The 20,782-nt window shown below is 48.9% G+C and overlaps 1 protein-coding gene across 2 annotated transcripts in view; it reads right to left on the bottom strand.

Moving 5' to 3' along the window:
• The window catches only part of ERI3 (ERI1 exoribonuclease family member 3), a 130,439-nt gene that overhangs the window by 31,603 nt on the left and 78,054 nt on the right, over positions 1-20,782 (bottom strand). For both annotated transcript variants that reach the window (XM_033066954.2, XM_033066955.2), the window contains exon 7: positions 5,484-5,583. In XM_033066954.2, coding sequence (XP_032922845.1) covers positions 5,484-5,583 — 100 coding nt within the window. The remainder of the gene's footprint in view (positions 1-5,483; positions 5,584-20,782) is intronic.

Here is a 20,782-nt window from a genome sequence, read left to right as displayed (position 1 = left end):
TAAAACTGTCTACTCTGCGAGCATCCCATTAACCTCACTGTTAAAAACACGCAATTCCTCTTCTTCTTTCCGAGGCCTAATTAATGCTCTGGATCAGGAACAATATCACACCCTAACCTTCCGAGATTTCCAATCAGTAAATGAAAAGAGAGAGATGGAGCCGGGAAGGCGCGGTGGCTTGCTGGGTCTCTCACTGCATGGGCTGCTGACCTGCCTGGGCAGGTGTGGCTTTTCTGTTTGCTATGGGCAGAGAGCACGGCACAGCCCCAGCCAGGGCAACTGCAGAACTGGGAAGATGGTGAAGCCATCTGCACAGAGGCTCGGAGCTCACAGGATTATGACAGCTGGTGTGAAACAGCCCAGTGAGGGCACCGTGTCAAGACAGGTGCTACTATGGGACCAGGTCGCCTGATCACCTGGGATGGGTACCAAGGGCTCACTAGCAAGAGACATAGCAGCTAGTTACTGTCTTTCCCCTTAAAAAAAAAAAAAACTAACCAAAAAAAAAAAACAACCAACAAACCACAAACCAGACATTTACAATTAAATCTAAAATCACAATAATGTATGTGCTAAAACCTAAACTTTAAAGATTCAATTATATTCAATTAGATTCAAAAAAGATCAGTAGCGAGGAGTAATGTCATGTTTTAAAGACAGCGAATGCACTGGAGAGGGAATCAGAGCTGACAAATGAGAAAAAAACTTTCCCAGTAGGACCTGCTACTTTTTGGAAATTTTTTTTGCTGGTTTTGGTGTATTTTCAGTTCAAGAGCTGGCTAGTTCAGAGCTGAGAAACAACACAGGATTGAAAATAGAAAAGAAGGTTTGTCTTTTATCTTTCCAATAATCAATGAAGACAAACAAAGCAACCAACCAAGGTGAGAGAGTATGAGATGTACTCATTCTGATACCTTGAAAGGCTGGTTTCCAGAAACACTCCTCCAGCTCACTGATCACTTCTTGCTTTGGTTTCATATACCAGGTTTTTTTACCTAAAAGGTATTCTGAAATTTACTTTTCCTTCCACAGTGAATATTTGCAAGGGAAAGAGGATTTTCCTAATAAAATCAATTCAAACTACCACTGAGGTGCTTTAGCATGACATTACAGTTTTCATCCAAATGAGCAATCATGAGTAATAATTTAATCACCAACTCTTCAAGAACAAATAGTAATTCACCATTTTTCTAATGTAAAAAAATACTTAAAAACTAAGACTAAAGGCATATTATGTTACATAATCGATCAAAAGAAATGTAGCAAAAATAGAGTATTGGATGAGTGAAAGAATAACCAGATTTAACAATTGGGCAGTAGTAAGGAAAGCTGCTCTTGGTTTGATAGGTGCTGTTCCCTGCTGTTTCAGGGAAACAGTCAAAACCAGAAGAAAATCAATTTCTAAATGAGGTGATCTGCTGTCTGATTTAAATCTAAAACCTGGGATTTTAATCCTTCTGATTTGTAGGAGTCTCTGACTCTCGGCAGAGAGACCCCAACACAGGTACCCAGCTCCATTGGTGTGGAGCCTGTGAATGCTGGTCTTTGCGTGCGAATGCCAAGACTCCCATTAAAAGCTGAAGCTTGTTTTTGGCAAGCACTGCCTCAAACACATGTGTTAAGAATGGCAATGTCCCCATATATGTAAGACTGAGTAACTTCTTGGCAAGACTCAACTTCATTTTGCTGAGGGCCAAGAAAACAGCAGACAAAGAGGAGTTTCTCACCCCAAGATTCTACAGCCCACACTGGAGCTGACACATATCTAACCTGTGTTAGAGAAGAGATGGAAATTGCAAAAAAAATGTCTTCTCTAGTCTCAAGGGACACATTCAGCCCAGAAGGACTCCTTAGAGCTGAAATAGCAACCTGAGAAAGACCCCTAGAATAAGCTTCATACCCGTTTTGCTCCTTTCTGATCTCCCAAGGAATTCCTGCATCCTTACCCTCTGGAGCAGGATATTTCTATCTCCTTATCCTGAAATATGTACATTTCCCCTGTTCCTTGACATTTTCCCCTCTCAAGAACACAATGGCACTAGATCTGCACCCATCCCACCCAAAGGCAGCTGTATCTGCAGTGTATGCAGATACATTTTGGTGTACTTGGGAACACAAATGACTTTTCTAACCCCTCAATAAGCTTTGCAGCTCACTTGCTCATTAACAGAAACCAGACAAAAGCTAGAACCTCAGCTCTGTGCAGCAACTTGCTGTATGTGCAGCTGTGTGTTCCAGGGGATGTAGGGAGACTCCATTGTGCTCCAGCACAAGCCCATCCTGCCTGTATCCACTGGATGCTAAAGGTGGTTCCCATCCAGAGTCTGGCCTTGGCCCTGCAGGGTGTCAAGCACCCTGAACTCTGCAGATGTTGAACATGATGAAGGAAAGAAGATGAAACATAGGGCAGGACTGGTTCCAGAGCATGTCAAGTGCAGGGATTTGGAACAGATATCTGCTGAGACAGTGAAACAGAGGGTGATTTGAAAACAAAGCAATACAGAATCCATCAGGCAAGACGGCAAAATTCCTTGCAAATTGTTCGCAAAAACAAGTGGCTATCCACTGCAATTTTTCTGTCAGATTTGAAGGGAAACATCCGTGTTGTGCATTCCTGCATAAGCGCGCTGAGGCTTCACAGGAATGTTTGCATCTCCCTGGACCACTCCCCAGACTGCCAGGAAAGGAGCTGCACACTCTTACATAGTATGGTACCTGTGAAACTGGTGAGACTGGCTGTCAAATCTCCTTGCTGCTCCTTTCTCAATCCTCTTTGGTTTGCAGATTTTTGGACATCAGTGACCCATGAAGGCCATGAAAATCAGAGGCTGCCCCACCTTAGATGGCCCAGGAAGCCTCCTCTCAGCTCCCTAACATTCCCTCAACACTGCTGCACTGCAGGGCTGAGCACAAAGAGAAGGGAGGCTCTATATGGCATGGGACCATCCCCAGATCCACAGCCAGCTCCTTGTCTCACTGTGGGCAGGCTGGCAGCTGAGAACAGTCTTCACTGCTCTCTGCTTCCTTCTGCAGCAGACCTTGATAAGGGCTCCTTTAATTGACTGAGAAGAGAGGGCTGTGTTGGGAGCAAGGCTCCATACAGTCGGAGAGAGAAGGGAAGGGCAGCCTGAGCAGGGAAAGGGATGGATGGCTCTTCCCAACACTGACACATGGGCACTTGAAAGCATGAAGAAGAGGTAAGGCTGCAAGGTGACCATCAGCAACTGGCATGACTGTGCCCAGTCCCAGTGGCCAATATGGAAGGACTTGGCTGTGGATGACTGACACTGTCTCCAGGATGAGGCAGCAATGCTGGACCCAAGCAAACTAGGCTGCCTCTGCAGTGGGCAGTACCTCCTCAGCCCTTGGCTTGGGAACCTCTTGGGCTGTCACAAGAATCAACACCTGATCCATGCCTAGGCCAGGCTGGGAAATGAAGTGGCCAGAAAGCTGGGAAGCTGGTTCTTTGAAAAAATGCCAGGCAAGGCATATCTCTAGACACCAGCATTGCCCCAAGCCTTCTCCCAGAGGGACAAGGGGCAACGAGCCATGAAGCCAGCAGCCTTGACAGCAGCTGGTGCCTGCTGGTGCCAAGCTGGCTGGGAGGAGGAGTTCTTTTCCCCAACTCCAGCTCGCTCTGGGGTAGTCAGCCTGCAGTAAAGCCACCAGGCACACAGTGCCAGCAGCTGCCACTTCTGCAGGCAGTCAGAGCATTGTAGACAACCAGGACAGATCTGCTCTTCAGCCAGCAGGCTGCAACACACAGGGCACATGTGTACCACTGGCAGTACCAAGGAGATGTCACACTGTCACACTGCTGGCCTGGCATCCTTCACAGCACCCATGAAAAATGCCTTCCAAGCAGTGGGAAAGGCAGCTTTGCCATTGGGATGGAGTGCTGCAAGAAGGGAGCTTGGGTGGTGGGCCTTGCTTTCCATAGGCAATTAGTCCCTGTAGTGGGAGAGCTCCTCCACAGAGGAAGTTGGGCAAAACTCTCCTAAAGGACTAGAATGGGAAGGGACATGAGCAGCAAATCCCTGAACTCTGTCAGGCAGAGGAGTCACACGTGTGCAAGAAAACAGCACTGAGATAAAGGGGCAGAAACCAACGGCAGACAGATGATACTCTAGAGAATGGGGACACTTTGTTGGAGTAAGGGATGACAGCAACAAGAGAGCTCATCACACAAATAAAATGAGGAATGATGAGGCAGAAACCAACTCTGCATCTACCAGGAAACCCCAGAAAAAGCTCAAGTTCCCAGAGCAGGACATGAACACACAGCTCCTGCAGTTCCTGCTCCCTCCTCATGATCCTCCCAACATGGCACACAATCCAGGCAAATCTGCTCCCAGGCAGGGAAGCAAATTTTAATGCTACCTCTGTCAATAATGCAACCAGATCCATAGTTCAAAAGGAGCCTGCTAATTAAAAGCTGGTGAGCTTTAAATAATTCATCTCCTTAACTTGGATTGATTGGAGAGTTTAATGGTTAGAGTCTTGAAACAATATTAAACAGCCTCTTCAAGGCCCAGGTAGCCAGTGACTTCCAAGTAAATCTTACCTCCTTGCAAACTTTAATGCTCAAGTCACTGTGGATGAAGGGCTGGGAGGCAGAGAGAATACCTGACCACTGGTCTCCAAGAGGCAATCTACTGCTCCACAGAGAAACAAGACAGATAAGAGTGATGCAGCCCTGAGTCACAGCCCTGTCTACAGCCCAGTAAATCTCAGCTCCTGCCCATATCACAGCCTGCTGCTGTACCAGCTCTGCATCCCCAGTGTTAAGCAGCAGGCAGATATACGGCCTCAGTGTCCTGGGCCAGGTCTCCCTTCTATCACTTTGATCCCTAGTGCAGAGGAGTTGAGGGATACATGGAATTCTGCCACTGTTTATCTCAGAGCTCTCTTTATCAGTTTATCTTGGAGCATGCTGCAGGACCATGAAACTCATCATACACGTTAACAAACAGGACAATGATTCAGTTCTCTAGCTGGGATCACACATCTTCACTCTGCAGTGTTTCCAGCCAGTTCCCAAGCCAGGCAGGACAGCCTCCTTTCCAAGGACTGCAGCATCCCGAGCAACTGGAGGATTGGTCCAACAGGGAGAGCATCCCACCCAGCCTGGGGACTCCTGCACTGTGCTCCAGGTACCTGGTGCTGCCCACATCCAACCCTAGCCCCAGCACTGCTAGAGCAGTCTAGGAGCAGCTAGCAGACTAGCAGCTCCCCAGCCAGAGGGACAGGCAGGTATGTCTAGCACAGTGGCACGAGCAAGGGACAGAGGGGTCATCCATGTGCCCATTCTGCCCTGACACATCTTCATTCCTTCCGCCAGCTGGGAACTCTGCAGCCCTTTGGTTTGCTCTCAGCACCCCAGACTGGACAATGTCTTAGAGCTTAGGCATGTCTTAGGCATGTCCCACATACCTGGAGTGCCAGCTGTGGGGATGGAAATGGCATGAGGCAGCATCACTTACCTATCCCGCTGTGAGGCCTCCCTATGTGCTGTAGGTTCAGTCCTTTGTTCATGTCTAAGAGCCCGTTCTTTGGCCAACTCCCCATGGCAAAGCTGTACGCCTGGAAGAGAGAAGCAGAGGGTCAGACATAGTCCATGTGCAAGCATGCTCTGTATTTGCCCAGGTCTGACTGCTCCTGGGCCAAGAGTGGGTTTGTGTTCAGGGGCTGGTGTGTGTCTGTGTTCACCGTGTTCAGTGTGGACCTGCACATCACCATTGCAGCAGCTCTTCTGGAACTGCCCACACAAAGCACTCTCACCCTGCCCTGTCCCACTGATTCTCCTCAGAGCCTCTGGTGGTGTCCTGTACACATGACAACCCTTGTGACAGAGGGGTTTGCAGTGGGGGGGCAAGCCAGGGGCTATAAGCTCATCCCCTATGTCCCTTAGTTGCTCAAAAAACATCCACCCACTCCTGCCTTAACAGGAGTCAGGGGGGTTGGAAAGGTGTGCTCGTTCCCAAGCAGGTCTGGCCAGCAGGCCCCTTCACCTCCAGCAAGCACAGCCCTCCCAGCTCCCTCTTCTTTCCACCCCCAAGCCCCAGTTGCCTCTCCATCACTGGGACAAATCCTACTGGGAGCCAGCACTGCTCACCCCACTGCAGAGAGCCTGCTGCCTGGCCAGAGGGAGCCTGCTTCATACCCACAGCATCCTCTGGCAGGGCTTCCAGGGGAAGCAAGGCAGCTAGGAGCCCAAGCAGCACAAAAATGCACTGGACAATGCAAACATAAAAGCAGCTGGGCCTCCATGTCACACGCACGGCTGTAATTACAGCCTGACAGCCACATATCTTCTTCATCTTGAGGAATTAAGCTCAGAACGCATTGTGAGCAGTAAGAAGGGTGCGTGGGCTTAGCGTCGCTCATGCTGGCACTATCTTTGCTGCTGTGAGGGCCATTGTCCCCAGATGAGATCAGGTCAATCCAGTAGCCCCTATCTCCCTCCTGCAGCAGGGGATCATCGCTAACTGCAGCCACAGTGTGGCAGGGCATTGCTGACACCATCTGCAGGCTGCAAATGCCAGGGAGATGCTCTGCAGCAGGGATGGGGATGAACTGGGTGACCAGAGCTGAGAGGTGTCACCCACCAACCCACCAGCCACCTGCCTGCCACTGGGACTTCCTGCCAGTCCCTCTTTCCCGCTCCCTGCTGCTCTGTCTAGAGCGGGCAGGCCCAGCGCCTGCGCAGCCCCTTCTGTTGGCAGCCCCCCCGGGAGCCACAGGGCTTGGGGGAGTTAATTTATTAGTGGCCCATGTAGCCATTCATGCTGCTTTGTTACTCCTGCCTTAGCAAAACAGGGGGCTCCACAGATAATTAATAGACAGCATTGCTAATCCTGTTGGGAGATGATTAGCAATTAAAACTCCTAATTAAGTCTATGCATAATTCACTGAAATTACACTTTGTGTACACAACGAAGAGATTTCCTTTGCCTTTGACAAACACGCTGTGGTATGTTCCCTGCCATGATCAGGATGCAGGCCAGCCAGCCACAGGGTGGGGGGAGCCAGAGGTTGGGGTACAGGATGGGATCCTGCAACCCAGCTGCTGGGTGGCAGAAGTAGTTCCAGGTGTTGCTCCATCTCCTGGGCTCCATCCCACAGAACAAAACCAGGCAGAGCACAGGAAAGCTCCCATGCTCAATACCAGTGGCTGGACAGCAGTGGGGGCCATCCCTGGGGACTGGATATCCCCGGATGGGGAAAGAACCAGGGTGTCCCTGCCCAGAAAGCTACCACACCACACAGGCTGCCTTCCCAGCTGAGACATCCCCTGGACTCTGGCCAGAATCAGCTGAGGGAGCACAGCAGGAGACTGGCAGGATCCTGGGAAAGCCACGGGGACAGCTTTGGAAAGCTCCTGGCAGCTGGGTGCTACTGCCAATCTCAGCCTGTGTCCCCTGGCTCTGCAGCAGCAGCAGCAGCAGGAGCTGGCAGCGTGTGCCCCAGCCCCCGGATCAGCACCGGGCCCATCTCCACATCGCGTTCTGCTTTCCTGATCAAGGTCATTTGGTACAGCTGCAATACCTGAGCAAACTACCTAAGCAGCTGGGGTGGAAGTTGGCCTGACCACTGAAGGTCAAGTGTGCACTTATGCATATTCAAAGCTGCCTGCAGGATCGATCGGGTTTTAATTGTTTTTCCTGGGGTTTTGGAAGGAAGTGCCAGGGGCATTGATCAGTCCCAGACAAGGCTGCTCACACTCCAGGGCTGGCAGGGACCATCACTGCTGCAGGCAGAGGGAAGTGCAGGCAGCGACATGAAGGGATGAAGGCAGGGGAGAGGTCAGCCACCGCTGGCCGAGAGGAGGAGCCACTGCTGGGCTGTGCTGGAAAATAAAGTTTTTTAATTAAAAGTGGCAATTCTGAGCCGCCTGCTGGCAGCAGCCACACAATCAAGTGCAAGGAGCTTTGCTGTTTAATATTTAAAGACAACGTTTAATCTTTAAACAGGAAAGTTCTTCTTCTGACTGTTAAAGCGAGGCAGAGAGCGCGGGTGGCTCACCAACACCAGGGATACCCAGCCTGCAGGGGTGGCTGTGGCCACTGGCTCACTGGAGCTGCTGGGACACTGGTGTCAACCACTGCCCTGCCAGCTCCGTGACCCAGCAGTGGTACAGACCCCTATCCCTTCAGTGCTTATCGCTGTGGCAAACTGTAAGAAAGTCTGAGATGCCCCTGGTTTGCTTGCAAGCCAAAGGATTTCAGAAAATGCCATGAAACCCTTTCTATGAGGAAATCACACTACTTTGTCCCTCCCTCTGGTTCAGTCTTAGTATTGCAGAGACTGGGTTGCTCCCTTTTAGGTCAGACACTAAAGCAGGGCCAGGACCTGTGGTATTTTAAATTTTTATCTGCAGTTTAATTGATAAAAATGCAGGCATCTTTATAAAAATCTATTTTTAAATAGGTCTGGCCAAAATTCCTATTTAGAGAGAAACTCAGTGTTTCTGATCTGCTAAAAACCACTTGAACAATGTTTACAGAATAATTTTCAAGCAGCCTGAATACAATTATTTTCATTTATACAATCTCCTATAAAGGTTTTCCTTTTTTCCTGGTTTTGTTTGTAATTCTATGAAGGCTGCATTTACCTCCCTGCCAATGCTGCTCTGAAGTCAGATGATTATTAATTATATTTATTTACTTATGCAATCCCATAGGCATACACAGCGGTTCAGACAAGTACCGCCCCGAGTCCCTGATGGAGGGATCTTGAATCAAAGGTAAGCAGATACTCCTGTGATAAATGTGAGCTAATAGCAGCAGGAGATTAGGAACATACTGTGTTTCCATGCATAGAGCAAGCACCACAGATAATCCATACCTTGTTAAATAAGTGCTGGTATGGGGAAGTAGGTCATTAAGTAACCTGCACCCCACATATCCTGCAGAAAATCCAAAAACCACAAGTGGGGATAAAACATGGGGCATAGAGATGACGCATGTGCAGAATCACAGCATCTGAGGCTGGATTTATAACAGAGCAAAAAAAGGTCTGAAACCAACCTCCTGTTGCACCAGGTCACAGACCTTTCCAGTAGCTATAACACATCTGCCTCAGATTGCAAAGAGCCTGAAACAAGTTCTGTGTCCTATTTCTGACAGCACTGGGGTACAAAGATGGTCCTCTGCGCTGGGACAGAGGGTGTGCCAGTGAGGCTGGGCAATCCCATGGTGGTGGTTGCTTGTGCAGTTTGGCAGCGAGTTTGGCTGTCCTGCCCTTGCTGCAATCCCACTGCACATCAATGCCCATCACCAGCAACGCCAGGGCCAGCAAGGCAACAGCACCCACACAGCTGGGTCCTGATGTGCTGCTCTCTGGAGTTTGTTTAGGCTGCATACCATGGATTTTAAGCAGCACGGCTGCAAGAAGATGTTCCAGGGGGTCAGAAAATTCCCAGAACTGGAACTTGTCAAGCTGATGTATTGATCTAAGTGGACTGAATAATGCTCCATCATTTATTTATGGGGAAGTGCCCAGCACACTTCACAAAAACTGGTGTTCGGCAGTCACATTAAGGCAAAATTAAACACCCCACAGCATATAAACAGGCACCTGTTCAGAAGTCAGAATAAGGCAGCCCCACAAATCCTCCTCCTATGAAGAGGGAGGGACAGAGCTGGTCCTCACAGAGCTGCCTGAGCTCTGCTAGGGCAAGGCGCTGATGTTGGCAGAGCCAGCCTTGTTCTTTCCACATGTGTCCATGCTGTGACCTGCTGGCCAGCTTCTGGCCCCTCTGCCCTCCACCAGAGCTGCTGGCATTGCATCACCCTTTAGCCAAAGGGCAGGAGGGAAGTGGACCTTAGTGCTTTGCAATGGCATGAGCATGTTCACAAACCACGGCAGCAAAAACTGGCACAGAGTGTCCTGCCCTGACCAGCTAGGCAATTAATTTTATTTTACATGTCCTACCAAGAGGTATGTTTCATCTGCTAATTGTAATTTTAATATTAATACACAGAGAAAATATTTCCTTTTGGAAAAAATCCTCCCAGGAGCAAAGGGGCTTAAGCAGTCTGGGAAGATGCTGAAGGGTGGGTACTAAGGAATAAGAAAAGTGGTGGGTTTTGCTGAAAATCTCCATTAAGAATTTCAAAAAGACACATGAAAAATACATGGTCTTAAAAACACAGAAAGAAGGTGTGAGATCTCCCAGCTGCCCTTAGCTTGGGCAAGCAGCAGGTACAGCTGTGCTTCCCCAGACTCAGGCTGGGCACAGCTGCCTGCTGATCGAAGGTGAACCCCCTGACATTTCTGCAATGGAGAAAATGCCTTTGGAACAGCAAAATCATCTTCCTCCTGTCATGTCAACTGCACACTGCATCCGCCCAAAATAAGCATTTCCCATCTAACTGCCCTTATTCCACTGCTGCCACAATGAGGTGTCAAGGTTTTATATTACCTCGTACGGTGGGAAGAAAAAAGAGGTCATGTCTACAGCTAAGTGGGCTTTTAAACATAGTTTGAAATGTTTTTAGTGACTGTAAGGTTTTGGGGCTAGGACTGTCTTGCAGGACATCCCTGAATAGCACCCAGGACACTGGAGGCTCCAGAGTGTTCCTATTTTAATTGCATGTCAGTCCAGGAATGGGAGGTGGACATTTCTTGTCGGGGATTTCTTGCCATGCAAATTTACCAACATGATATGAGGCAAATGTAACACCACTGAGGGGCTGACCCCACTGCCAAATCATTTAGTAGGAGGCTCCTGAACAGGGCTGAATGCAATTAAAGAAGAGTCAGGTAATGAATAAGCAGCTTGCCAAGTCCCAGCTGACAATTGCAGAACTCCTCTGCAGAACTCACAGGGAAGGTGCAAAGGAAAGCTTGCCTGGCAGGATAGAGGCACAGAGCCTGGGATGGCTCCAGCAGTGCTGGAGCCTGCTACCCTTGCTGGCTGTCAGGAGGCAGGAGCTAAACCCAGGTATAACGTTTGCCTTTTAAGCAGTTTAGTGAGAAGTGCTGCCACATTCACAGCTTTTCAAGTATTTTTAAATCACTTACAAAAGCAGGATTAAATGATCAGGAATTCCATTTAATAGGACAAATAAAGAAATAACAATCTACTCCATCAGCCCTGTGAAAGGCAGGTTTGATTTAAGAAAAAAAATAAATAAAAAAATAAGTATAAAAGAGGGAGAGAAAAAAGGAAAGGGAGGTGGAAAAAAAGGATAATGTGTGTTTACTCAAGCAAAGAAAAAAATATTTAAGTGATGTAGGGGAGAAGATTGCGGTAACTAGTGAAGAATAACATCGTCTGCTTTGCTGTCAAATCACACAAGAATTTCAGTAATAGATTCTCATTCTGACACTCAATTCAATTCGAAGGTGATCCTGCTTTATCCCAACACATCAAATATTAAACACTCGTATTAGCCCGGGTGCCGTCGCCTTTCCCGGCTTAGACGCGGCAGGAAGCTTTTCCCCCTACTTTCTCTCACCCGCTATAATATTCTCAATGTTATCTAAACATGCCTTCATACACTGGGGTTCCTTATCAATCCCATTTGGGGAGGGAGGGGGGTGTACTTAAAATGGTATTAGTTTGGGGGGCTTTTATTATTATTATTTCCAAAGCTTTTCAATTTTGTGTGGAAAAAGCTTAGAAAAAAGAGGTGGAGGGAGGGGAGGCGGTGAGAGAGGGAGAGGGAGCGCAGGAGCGAGAGAAAGTATAAAAAAGGGAAAAGCAGCCAGCAGCTCTTGTTTGACTGATGCCTTTCAACAAGGGCAGTCTAGCTTGTCAAAGCCCGGGCTCGAGATGAATTGGCATATCTATTCAGCCTGCCTCTGGATGTCATGCAATACAGTTTCATATTCCCAGATAAGGCACGATAAGCAATTGCTGCCCTGACACCAACTCCATCCATCCCTGCCTTTCTGTCCACGCATATTAGAGATCTCTGCTGCACCACTAACAAGAGGCATTTAATTTCTACAAACACACTGGCAAGAGGGGCCTCCAGACTGACCAGGTACAGCATCAGCACCACTCATGTTTAATTAGCTTCTCTCAGTGCACTGAGAACACTCATGAGTGGTACAGGGTGCACAAAAACAACTTTTGTCCAATGTAGCACCTGTGACCCTAAGCCTTGAATTAAACATCTGTGCCAATCATTACTGGGTGGGGGTGACAAAAGCATTTTGTCCTTTGCCAAATACATATGCAGTGCCGCTGCAGGACATGGGGTTTGGATATGGGATGAGGCTGGGGAAGAAGTGAGCAGTGCCTTTTCCCAGGGAACATCACTCTCCAGAGCATAAACTCTCCGAGAGCTGTGGGGGGAAGGAGAGCAGCTGGCACTCTGAAAAAGAGGACACCATGCATGGGGTCTGGCCCCACTTGGGTGGAAGTAAGGGAAAATTGGAAATTCATGCCAGTGAGAGAATGAGATCAAAATCCTCTCACATTGCTAAAAAGGTGCTGAGACTTTGCCTGGTACTCTGCCCTCTTCACACAAGGGCTTTTCACAGATTTTCCCTCATGGCCTGGATGCAAGGAGCCTTAGGCAAGCCCAGCTGGTCTTCACTTCAGTCCATTTGCAAAGCTGCTTGTTAGAACAGAAACAACTTTATGCCTCACATCAAGGAGTAAATTAAACAAACTAAAAGATGGATAGTCTGTTTTTCAAAAGGTGAGTGCTGGGCACACAGAAACTGCCTGGTTCTGCCCAGCTTTGGGAAATGCTTTACAGAGGGTAAGGTGCCCCCAGACCATGGGAGAAGGACAGGTCAATCTTAAGGGAAGGCACCAAAATGTCAGAGAAGACGCAGAGGATGCAGCATAATTATATGTGCTTTCTCCTTACTAAAATAAACAGCCCACACTGTCAGAGCTCTCTACATAGGCACTGTGCAAAAGGGAAACTGAGGCACACTGTGATCTCTTGCCTTGCCTATTCTCATCCAGACACATCTGAGCAGCCTTATCCTGTTGTGTCCTGGCAACATCTCAGCTCAGTCACAACTGTGCAAATTCACTGCTAAAACTCCTCTGCACTTCGGGAGGGGCAGGAGAGACCCTGCAGCCTCCAAGAACCCCTCTCCAGGGTGCATTTGGATGCTGTGGTCCCGTCAGGCAGCAGAAAGGTGTCCCTGCTGCCATGCAGGCTTACCATGTGTCCTGGCTTAGGCTGCAATAGAAACACACTGGTGTGCCTGACTCCAGGGTGTCAAAGTGCCAAGCGGTTTAGGCTTCACATTTCCCTGTGTTTGAACAAGAACAGTCTTTGCCTTGCTCCCAGGCTACGGATTATCCTGGATAAAATGTTCTTGACTGCTGTGTGCTCTGCGGCTGGCGACACACTAGGTTAATGCCGTGGAGATCTGGGTCAAAGCCCTGGGTTTGGTCACAAGCAAAACAAAACTACAGGTCTGGGTTCCTGGAGGGCTGAGAAATAGAGCTGGGGAGTGCACAAGCTAGTGCTGGACCAGGAGAGGGGACAAGCAGAGCCATAAACCACCAAGAAAGCAGCCCAAGGATGGGGGCTACCAGCATGAACAGAGGGTCTGGACGACACATGGCCAGTGTCTTTCCTAGTGTGGGACAAGTGGCAGGGCTGACTTCTCATGGTGTCCCCTACATTCCTGGTGTCACTGCAGGGTGACAGACCCAAACTGGGTTATTCTGATGTATGTAATTGGCTCCCAGCACTAAGATACACAAGCAGCTCCCGATTAGTGCCTGAAAGGCAGAGACACATGACGACATGTCAGACAGCTTCCAGGGAATACCTACACGTGGCTGATTTACCCTTCCAGTCCTGGAAGGACAGGCTCACATCCTGCAGTGCTATCCCTCGACCACCCCAGCCCCTGTGGGGCCAATTCAAGCAGGAAAGCAGAGCTAAGCCTTTCCCTACCGCAGCTTTGTGGCCAGCAGAGCGGGAAGCTGGGTATGATACCAAGGAAAACCCACAAGCACACTTCATGGATGATTCACCACAGGCACAGAAGCCTCTCCATACAGACAGGAATGGATTGGTCCAATTCTGGCTGCTCCTCAGGAAACTGGGGGTTCATGGGGAGGGAGAAGATGACTCTACCTGTGCTGCAAAACAGGAAAATGTTGACACTGCCCTGTAATCAGACCCAGTGTCAGCCCCTGTATACAGGAAGACAGAAATGGCCCCAGCAGATGCAACTTGCTGCAGAACTGAGCTGTCAAGGCAGCTGCAAGGTGGATACATCTCACCCTCCTTGGATGTAACTAGACATGAACAGCCACCAAAGAGAGCTGCAGTTTTGCCATATTATGATAGGGTGGGTAACAGTATCCATCCATCACTCTTTTCTTTCCAGGGCAGAATATGGCTGTGATGCTCAGACCTCCCAACACACCCCTTTAATATAACCCTAAGCCTTTCCCAAGAAAAGCTGGCACTGGGCTTTCTGTGAAAACCTTCAAGCCTTTCAAGAGGGGGTATTTTCCCCCCTCAATTTCTATCTTTACACACGCACATGCTCGCCTCTCCCTCGCTCGCTGTTTAATTTCCGTGTGAGAGGGAAGCAGGTGCCCGTGCTCCCGTGAGCTCTCCCTTCTCTAGGTTTTTTTCCCTTTTTGGATCCTGCCCCATTAGTTTAGTGCCCAGCCATCTGCGACGTCTCCTGTAATGCTGTCCCCCTTGTGTACCAGGGAGCTTTTCCATTAGCGCCTTTAATATTCTGACACCTTAGCACAGGCTGCTATTACATTCAAACACTGATCGCCCTGTGAAATTACATCGCAGGGCTTGCTAAAATGGAATTGTGTATAATCAGGCTCCTCCATGCACTGTCAGTCCCATCACAAATACAACGTAAAGCAGGCTTATGGATGGGCTTAGCAGCTGCTACAAGTGTATTTTTTTTAATAGATGAAGTATCCCTTATTTAAAGCATTTCCTTAAGAAAAAAAACCAAAAAACAAACCAACAGTGAAAGACAAATCAACAGCTGCTGCATTATGTTAACCATACCACTGGTCTCTTAAAACATGTTATTTAATAAGGTAGCTATCTGTTTATCTATAACTATATCAAACAGAGAAGGAGGGTGAGATAAAGATAGTTAAACAGACAGCCGAGGAGATATCTGCCACTGGGAAATAATAGCTAAATAAAAAGTATCATTATTTACTCCAGAGCAGGGAGGAGGGAGAGCCAGCAATTTCCTCCCAGTGCTCCCAGCCTCTGGTTCATAGGGGCAGCATGTGCCAGCCTGCACATACCCCAGCTCACCTGGCTCCAGCCTGCTCATCTCCCCAGTACTGCAAAGATAAATCTGGGGGAAAAAAAAAAAACAACTCAGGACCCATGTACCGAGGCTGCAATGCAGGAAAGGCAAGAGAGTGCAGGAGAGCTGTTCTGCTGCCAGGAGCTGGCCTGGTGGGGCAGCCCCCCACCTCCACACAGACTGAGACCAGCTCAAATTAAAGCAAAAATTACCACAGCAGAGGGTCTGGGTGCATTTCTGCAGGAGACACTAGCTTTTGTGTGGCCAGCACACAAGGGACCAACTGCTCAGCATTTTTTTTTTTTTAAATTCTAGCTAAGGAAGTGATGGATTAGGACAAAGGTATTTCAGGGGGATGCAGGAACCAGCAGGGACACAGATGATGTGTCAGAGAAATGAGCTCCTGAGCTCCCCAGCTCAGAGTTCAAAACGCTGCCTCTTACCATGCCCTAAAGGTTATTCTGTCTGTCTGCTGTGAAATGCGACGGCACATCACCTGAAGGGAGATTTCCAGAGGCGCTGTGACCCTTCTGCTATCTCCTCCGAGAAGCCTCCGCAGGAATGATGAGATTGTAGCTCATTTCCACACACCTTGAAAGAGACGGGCTGGATCAAACGTGCTGAAAGCAGAAGCAACACATCCCTGGGACTCATCCTTGCCTCCTGGCAGGGAGTGTGCCCTTGCTGTAAAGGGCTGGGAAACTGTGTCCACCCCACTGAAAGACCAAAGACATTACTTTTCATCCTAAGCCAGGATGCAAAAGCCAAAATATTGGCTTGTTTCACTGTATGGGAACAGTTCTGCTTGGGAACCACAAAGTAAAAGCCAGGGACAGAACTGCTGCCCTTTGGAAAGGAACAATCTATTCCTGTGCAAAACACTGCTTTGACATTTTGACTCCAGTTTTCCCAGTGCAAAACAAAGCCATTTGTCCAGAGCAGACACACTGCTCCTTTGCACCACACACAGCATGTTTCAGCATATGGTGGTCTGGACATTTCTGGCAAGGACACCTCTGGCAATGGTTCAGCTGCTGTGCACAAACATGCCAGATGGGGACGATGGGACCATAGAGGGCAGAGACCCACAGACAGGTTACCAGGAGAAAAGCACAGGGGAGATGATGTACAATTGCACATCCATTCACAGTGCAGGTGCCAGACAAGGCAGTTCAACTCTCTGATTTCCACAACCTGTCATTGCCAAGATTAGGTGCTTGGAAGGTGGCAGCAAGGGAGGGATGCTGAGTGACCAGCATGTTCACATCTCAGTTTCATAATCTGTTTGGAAAACCCAGGCCCTGGAGGATGGGAAAGAAATCAGAGTGATCCTGCAGGATTTTCTCACCACTTCTATCCTGCATGTCTTACTACACACCTCTCCCTCAGCTCACATCCTACAATATCTTCCATTTTCATGTTTACCAGGTCAGATCTTCTTGGGACAGGTACACGACCTTCTCTAAAACACCTCTGGCACAATGCAGAGAAACTGGTTCATACACAACAGACCAGAGGGGCATGGAGATACCTGCCCTGCTGCTTCTTACTTCCTCCCAGACAGCAAACATGCAGGAGCAAACCACAAGTTTTCATTGCAGAGCCACAATCTAACAGCTGTTGGAGTCTCTGAGTGCTGCTGCTCTGCAAGAATTGAAAAAAACCAGAGTTTCTCTGCACTCCCACAAGATGCAAAGCTGCTCAAAGGAGAGGCAGCTGGAAGAATGAGAGAAAAGCAAGAAATACAATGCATGAGACATCAGGGGAAAGATCAATAAAGATTACTAGGGCAGCAGCCCATCCCCTGCCCGCATTGGAGGCTCTCATGGCTGCAGTAAACGAACACCAAGGAAAGCTAACAAGGTGCTGCTGTGCCAGTGCCTGGGGATGATACCTGTCTAATCAAAGGTAGAGTTTACACTGGATCATCTAAGCAGCAGCTCTTCCTCATGATTATTGACTTAGGTCAGGGTTAAGACTGAGGAGGTTAAAGCAGAGGCGCCTCTAAGAGCTGTGATGGATGCAAACACCAGGCAAGCAGCCCAGCTAGCAGAGACTGCTGGGGCACCAGTGGCAAAATTGAGGTTTCCCAATTTCAATGGAAGAACAAACAGAAGGAGATGGTCTAAGGGGCTGGGCAACACATCATGACAGAATCAATTTGGAAAGAGGTTATGAAAGCAGAGAATAAAGGGACCTTCAAGGAGAACACAACAAGGTCCTGAGAAGAGGTTATCAAAGGAGGCATGGGGAGATAAACCACAGCAGATACAGCAAGGCAGGAGTTTGGGGCAGGACTGGGTACCTGGACTGAAAAGGGGGCATCAGCACCATGTTATAGTCCTGAGAAGGTGACAGAGAAGATCACGTCACAGTTGACAGAAATGAAGGGGTTTGGGTCCTCAAGAGCTCAATTCGTCTTCCAAGAGAGCTTAAGGCACCTCCACAGCTCCTTGGTGCCACCAGGCTTCACTGACCTCCTGCGCTGGGCTGGGCTCCTGCAAGGACAGAGGGAGCCACCTGCACTCAGCCAAGCAGGGTTTCCTTACTGGGCAAGCTGAGACACTTTCTGTTTGTGGCTTTTAACTGTGTCTGCAATTCTCCTGTAAGGTGCTGGAAAGGGCTGTCACACCCAGACACATGGATGTCCCTGGGTCCTCCTCCCTGTGGAAGCAGCCATCAGTGCTTGCCACTGCTGAGGCTGAGATTCTGTGCCTTGGATGGCTTTTTGTGGCCCGTGGGCCTGGAAAACGCTGGTAGGATTTGCCTTGCTGCCTGCTGGTGATACAAGACCTGAGGAGCACGTCCCAGGAGCTCTGTCCAACATGAGTGAGCATGTGTAGCAGAGGGATGGCCCCCATGCAGCCATGGTGCAAGAACAGAGCTGTGGGGTCATGGAATGCTCATCCCACCCCGTCAGCATCCTTCAGCTGCCCTCTGAACCCATCCCTAACCTACATGTGCTGTCTTGGCTCTGGCTGTGGCTGGCGGAAAGACGACGAGCAAGTAGGAACAAATGTCCCCAGAGAAAAGCTGGTCTGCAGCTGGGGGCTGGAGGGCTGAGATGCAATGAGTAGGTCCATAGGCTGTCCAGAAAGCACTTGGCTGTGAACCACTTGGCTTTCCCAGTGTGGAACCATGGCAGGCAGCCTGCCCACTGCCAGAGTGCCAGCAAAGAGTAAGAAGCTGGTATGGAACAAGGTGTCCCAATTAGTTCACCACTAATCTAATTAGATGTCTGTAGGGAGGACTAGAGCTGGCGAAATGACACGGCTGCCTCCTCGACCAGACACTCAACCTTTTCCCGCCTGCAACATTTTATTTTTCAGATTTTCAACCTGCAGTATACTGATTTTTGTCTGGCTCAACAGAACCTGCCCTGCCTTGGGTTCTGTTGCTTCTCACCAGCAAAGTACAATTACATGTGTACACAAACAAGTATTCAGTGATCACACACAGCATCCAAGCTCTCTGCTCCAGTGTCAGGGAACAGCTGCTGGGGCTGCAAATCAGAGATATAAGGAGACATGGGGCACCAGAAGGCAGAGCTGATCAGGAGGACATGGCAGAGCACACCAGGTCCCTCTTACTCCCTCTCTGAATGACAGCAAGCCATGTAAGCCTGCCTGCCCTCCCCACTGCTGCCCCGCACCACCCCAGAGAGCTGGCAAACAAGCTTCAAACCAGAGCGCTCCTTGTAATCGGAGTCAGTCAGTGTGTGTGTTACGCTTGAGTTGATGGCTGGTGTTAAATTCAATGCCTTGAGTATTGATTTCCTTGCACATCCCGGACTTTGTTAAAGGGTTAGCTGTGAACTGAGATCAAAGGGAGGTTAACTTGTTTCTCGTAAGTGGTAAAGCAGACCTCTAGCAAACTCGGGCACCAGGCCTCCTCCGCAGAGGATGCTCCATGCATGTTGTTAGCTGCCCCAGTCGCCTCAAAAGCCAGATAAAGTCACAAAGCTGCTGCAAAGCAGGGAATAAAAATGATCCCAGCAATTCCCCATGGACCCCCAAGCTATTATGAGTGCACGCTGGGGATGGACAGCATGGGTTAGTACTTCTCCCCAAACTGTCCCCCACCAAAGGGAGCTGCTCCCCTAGCTTGGCCACAGAATAAAGGGGGGAAGCAAGTTTTTGCTAGCTGCATCCCCAAAGAGGCTGCCCCTGGGGGCCTTGAGAGAGGAGCAGAGCCCTCCCCATGAAGACTGGGGTGTCCTAGAGAGGTGGTAGAGAGGGAAGGCAAAATTGCTGGTCCCCAAAGGACCACCTGGCAGGGACATGGCACCCTCCATGCCATGGCCAGGTGTAGAGGAAAACTTGAGGCAGCGCGGCCATCAGCACCACCTCAACCTCAATGTGTGGGAACATGCCCGCTTCATTTTACTTCACTCTCTTCTTGGCTTTCCCTGCCCCACATAAAGAAATGTTGTCACCAACAGCACCAAAATCAGTATGTTTTGCCAAGGCAGTAAGAGTTAAGTGCACAAATAACATGACACTAACAAGCTTTACCTTTGTTATTTTTAAGGAATGGAGGCAGGGAAAGAGGTGTAGGAGACAATCTGAAATTGTTATCACTAGTATTAATGAATGCCCAGAGGCACTGAGCAAGAAGCATCCATTTCAGACGAACATCTGTCAACAGTAAGTGGTAAAATTTCAGAAGTAGCTAAGGTACTTCAAAGCCTGGATTGCATCAGCTTCCCAGGAGGCTTAAGCACCCAAGTAATTTCTAGCAGTAGGGCCCTGGCCCCTAAGTCGTCTGGGCACCAATGTTATTTCTCAACTCCTCTACTCCAAGATCTACTTGCAGCACAGTACAGCTTTCCAGCAGCCACATTTTTCTTCAAACATTCACTGAGTTTCACTGGCACTGTACCTTCCACCCCAGGGTGGCAGCATGTCCATTCTTCACCTCTCCTAGTAGCCAGGCAGCTTCATCTGAAGAAATTACAGCACACTTTCCCCCCACACCCCTAAAAATCTCAACCCAAAGCACCCAGCAGTGCTGGTGGCATAATTCCCCATATCCTGCAGCATTGGTAGGGAAGAGCTCATCACAGCCCAGCTTGGGGGTGAAATCCTCAGTGGGAGCTTCATTCCTCAGGACCTATAGTCACATTTAACTATGAGGTCCTCTGTAATAGTACTAAACAGGTAGTCTCCTATCCCTTCTCCCCTCTCCCAAACTCCTGCCACCCAGCACTGCCCCAGCAGCCCATTTGTTTTTAAGTGAAAGGTTTATACTGAAGTGCTTAGGGAATATCTGCTCAGTGCCCAGCATACCAAGTGCTGAAGATTTCACTTAAACTCTCAGCATCTGTGTATCTCAACTAAATTAAGCTATTTGCTATAAAAGAGCACAATGACAGTAATGGAATAATAACAGCATTAATAAAACACAACAATCCTCAAATGAGAAGTGGACGCATCAGCTAGCTTCAACCAAGAGAAGAAGGCTATTTTAAAATCACACACACAAACCATCTGGGGGTGGAGAAAACCAACAAAAGCTCTGAAACGCAGAGGTCAGACTGAAATTA

Source organism: Catharus ustulatus, chromosome 9 (genome assembly GCF_009819885.2).
Source record: "Catharus ustulatus isolate bCatUst1 chromosome 9, bCatUst1.pri.v2, whole genome shotgun sequence".
NCBI classification, from domain to species: domain Eukaryota; kingdom Metazoa; phylum Chordata; class Aves; order Passeriformes; family Turdidae; genus Catharus; species Catharus ustulatus.
The sequence above is the reverse complement of the archived record's forward strand: the minus strand, read 5'-3'. Positions and strand labels throughout refer to the sequence as shown.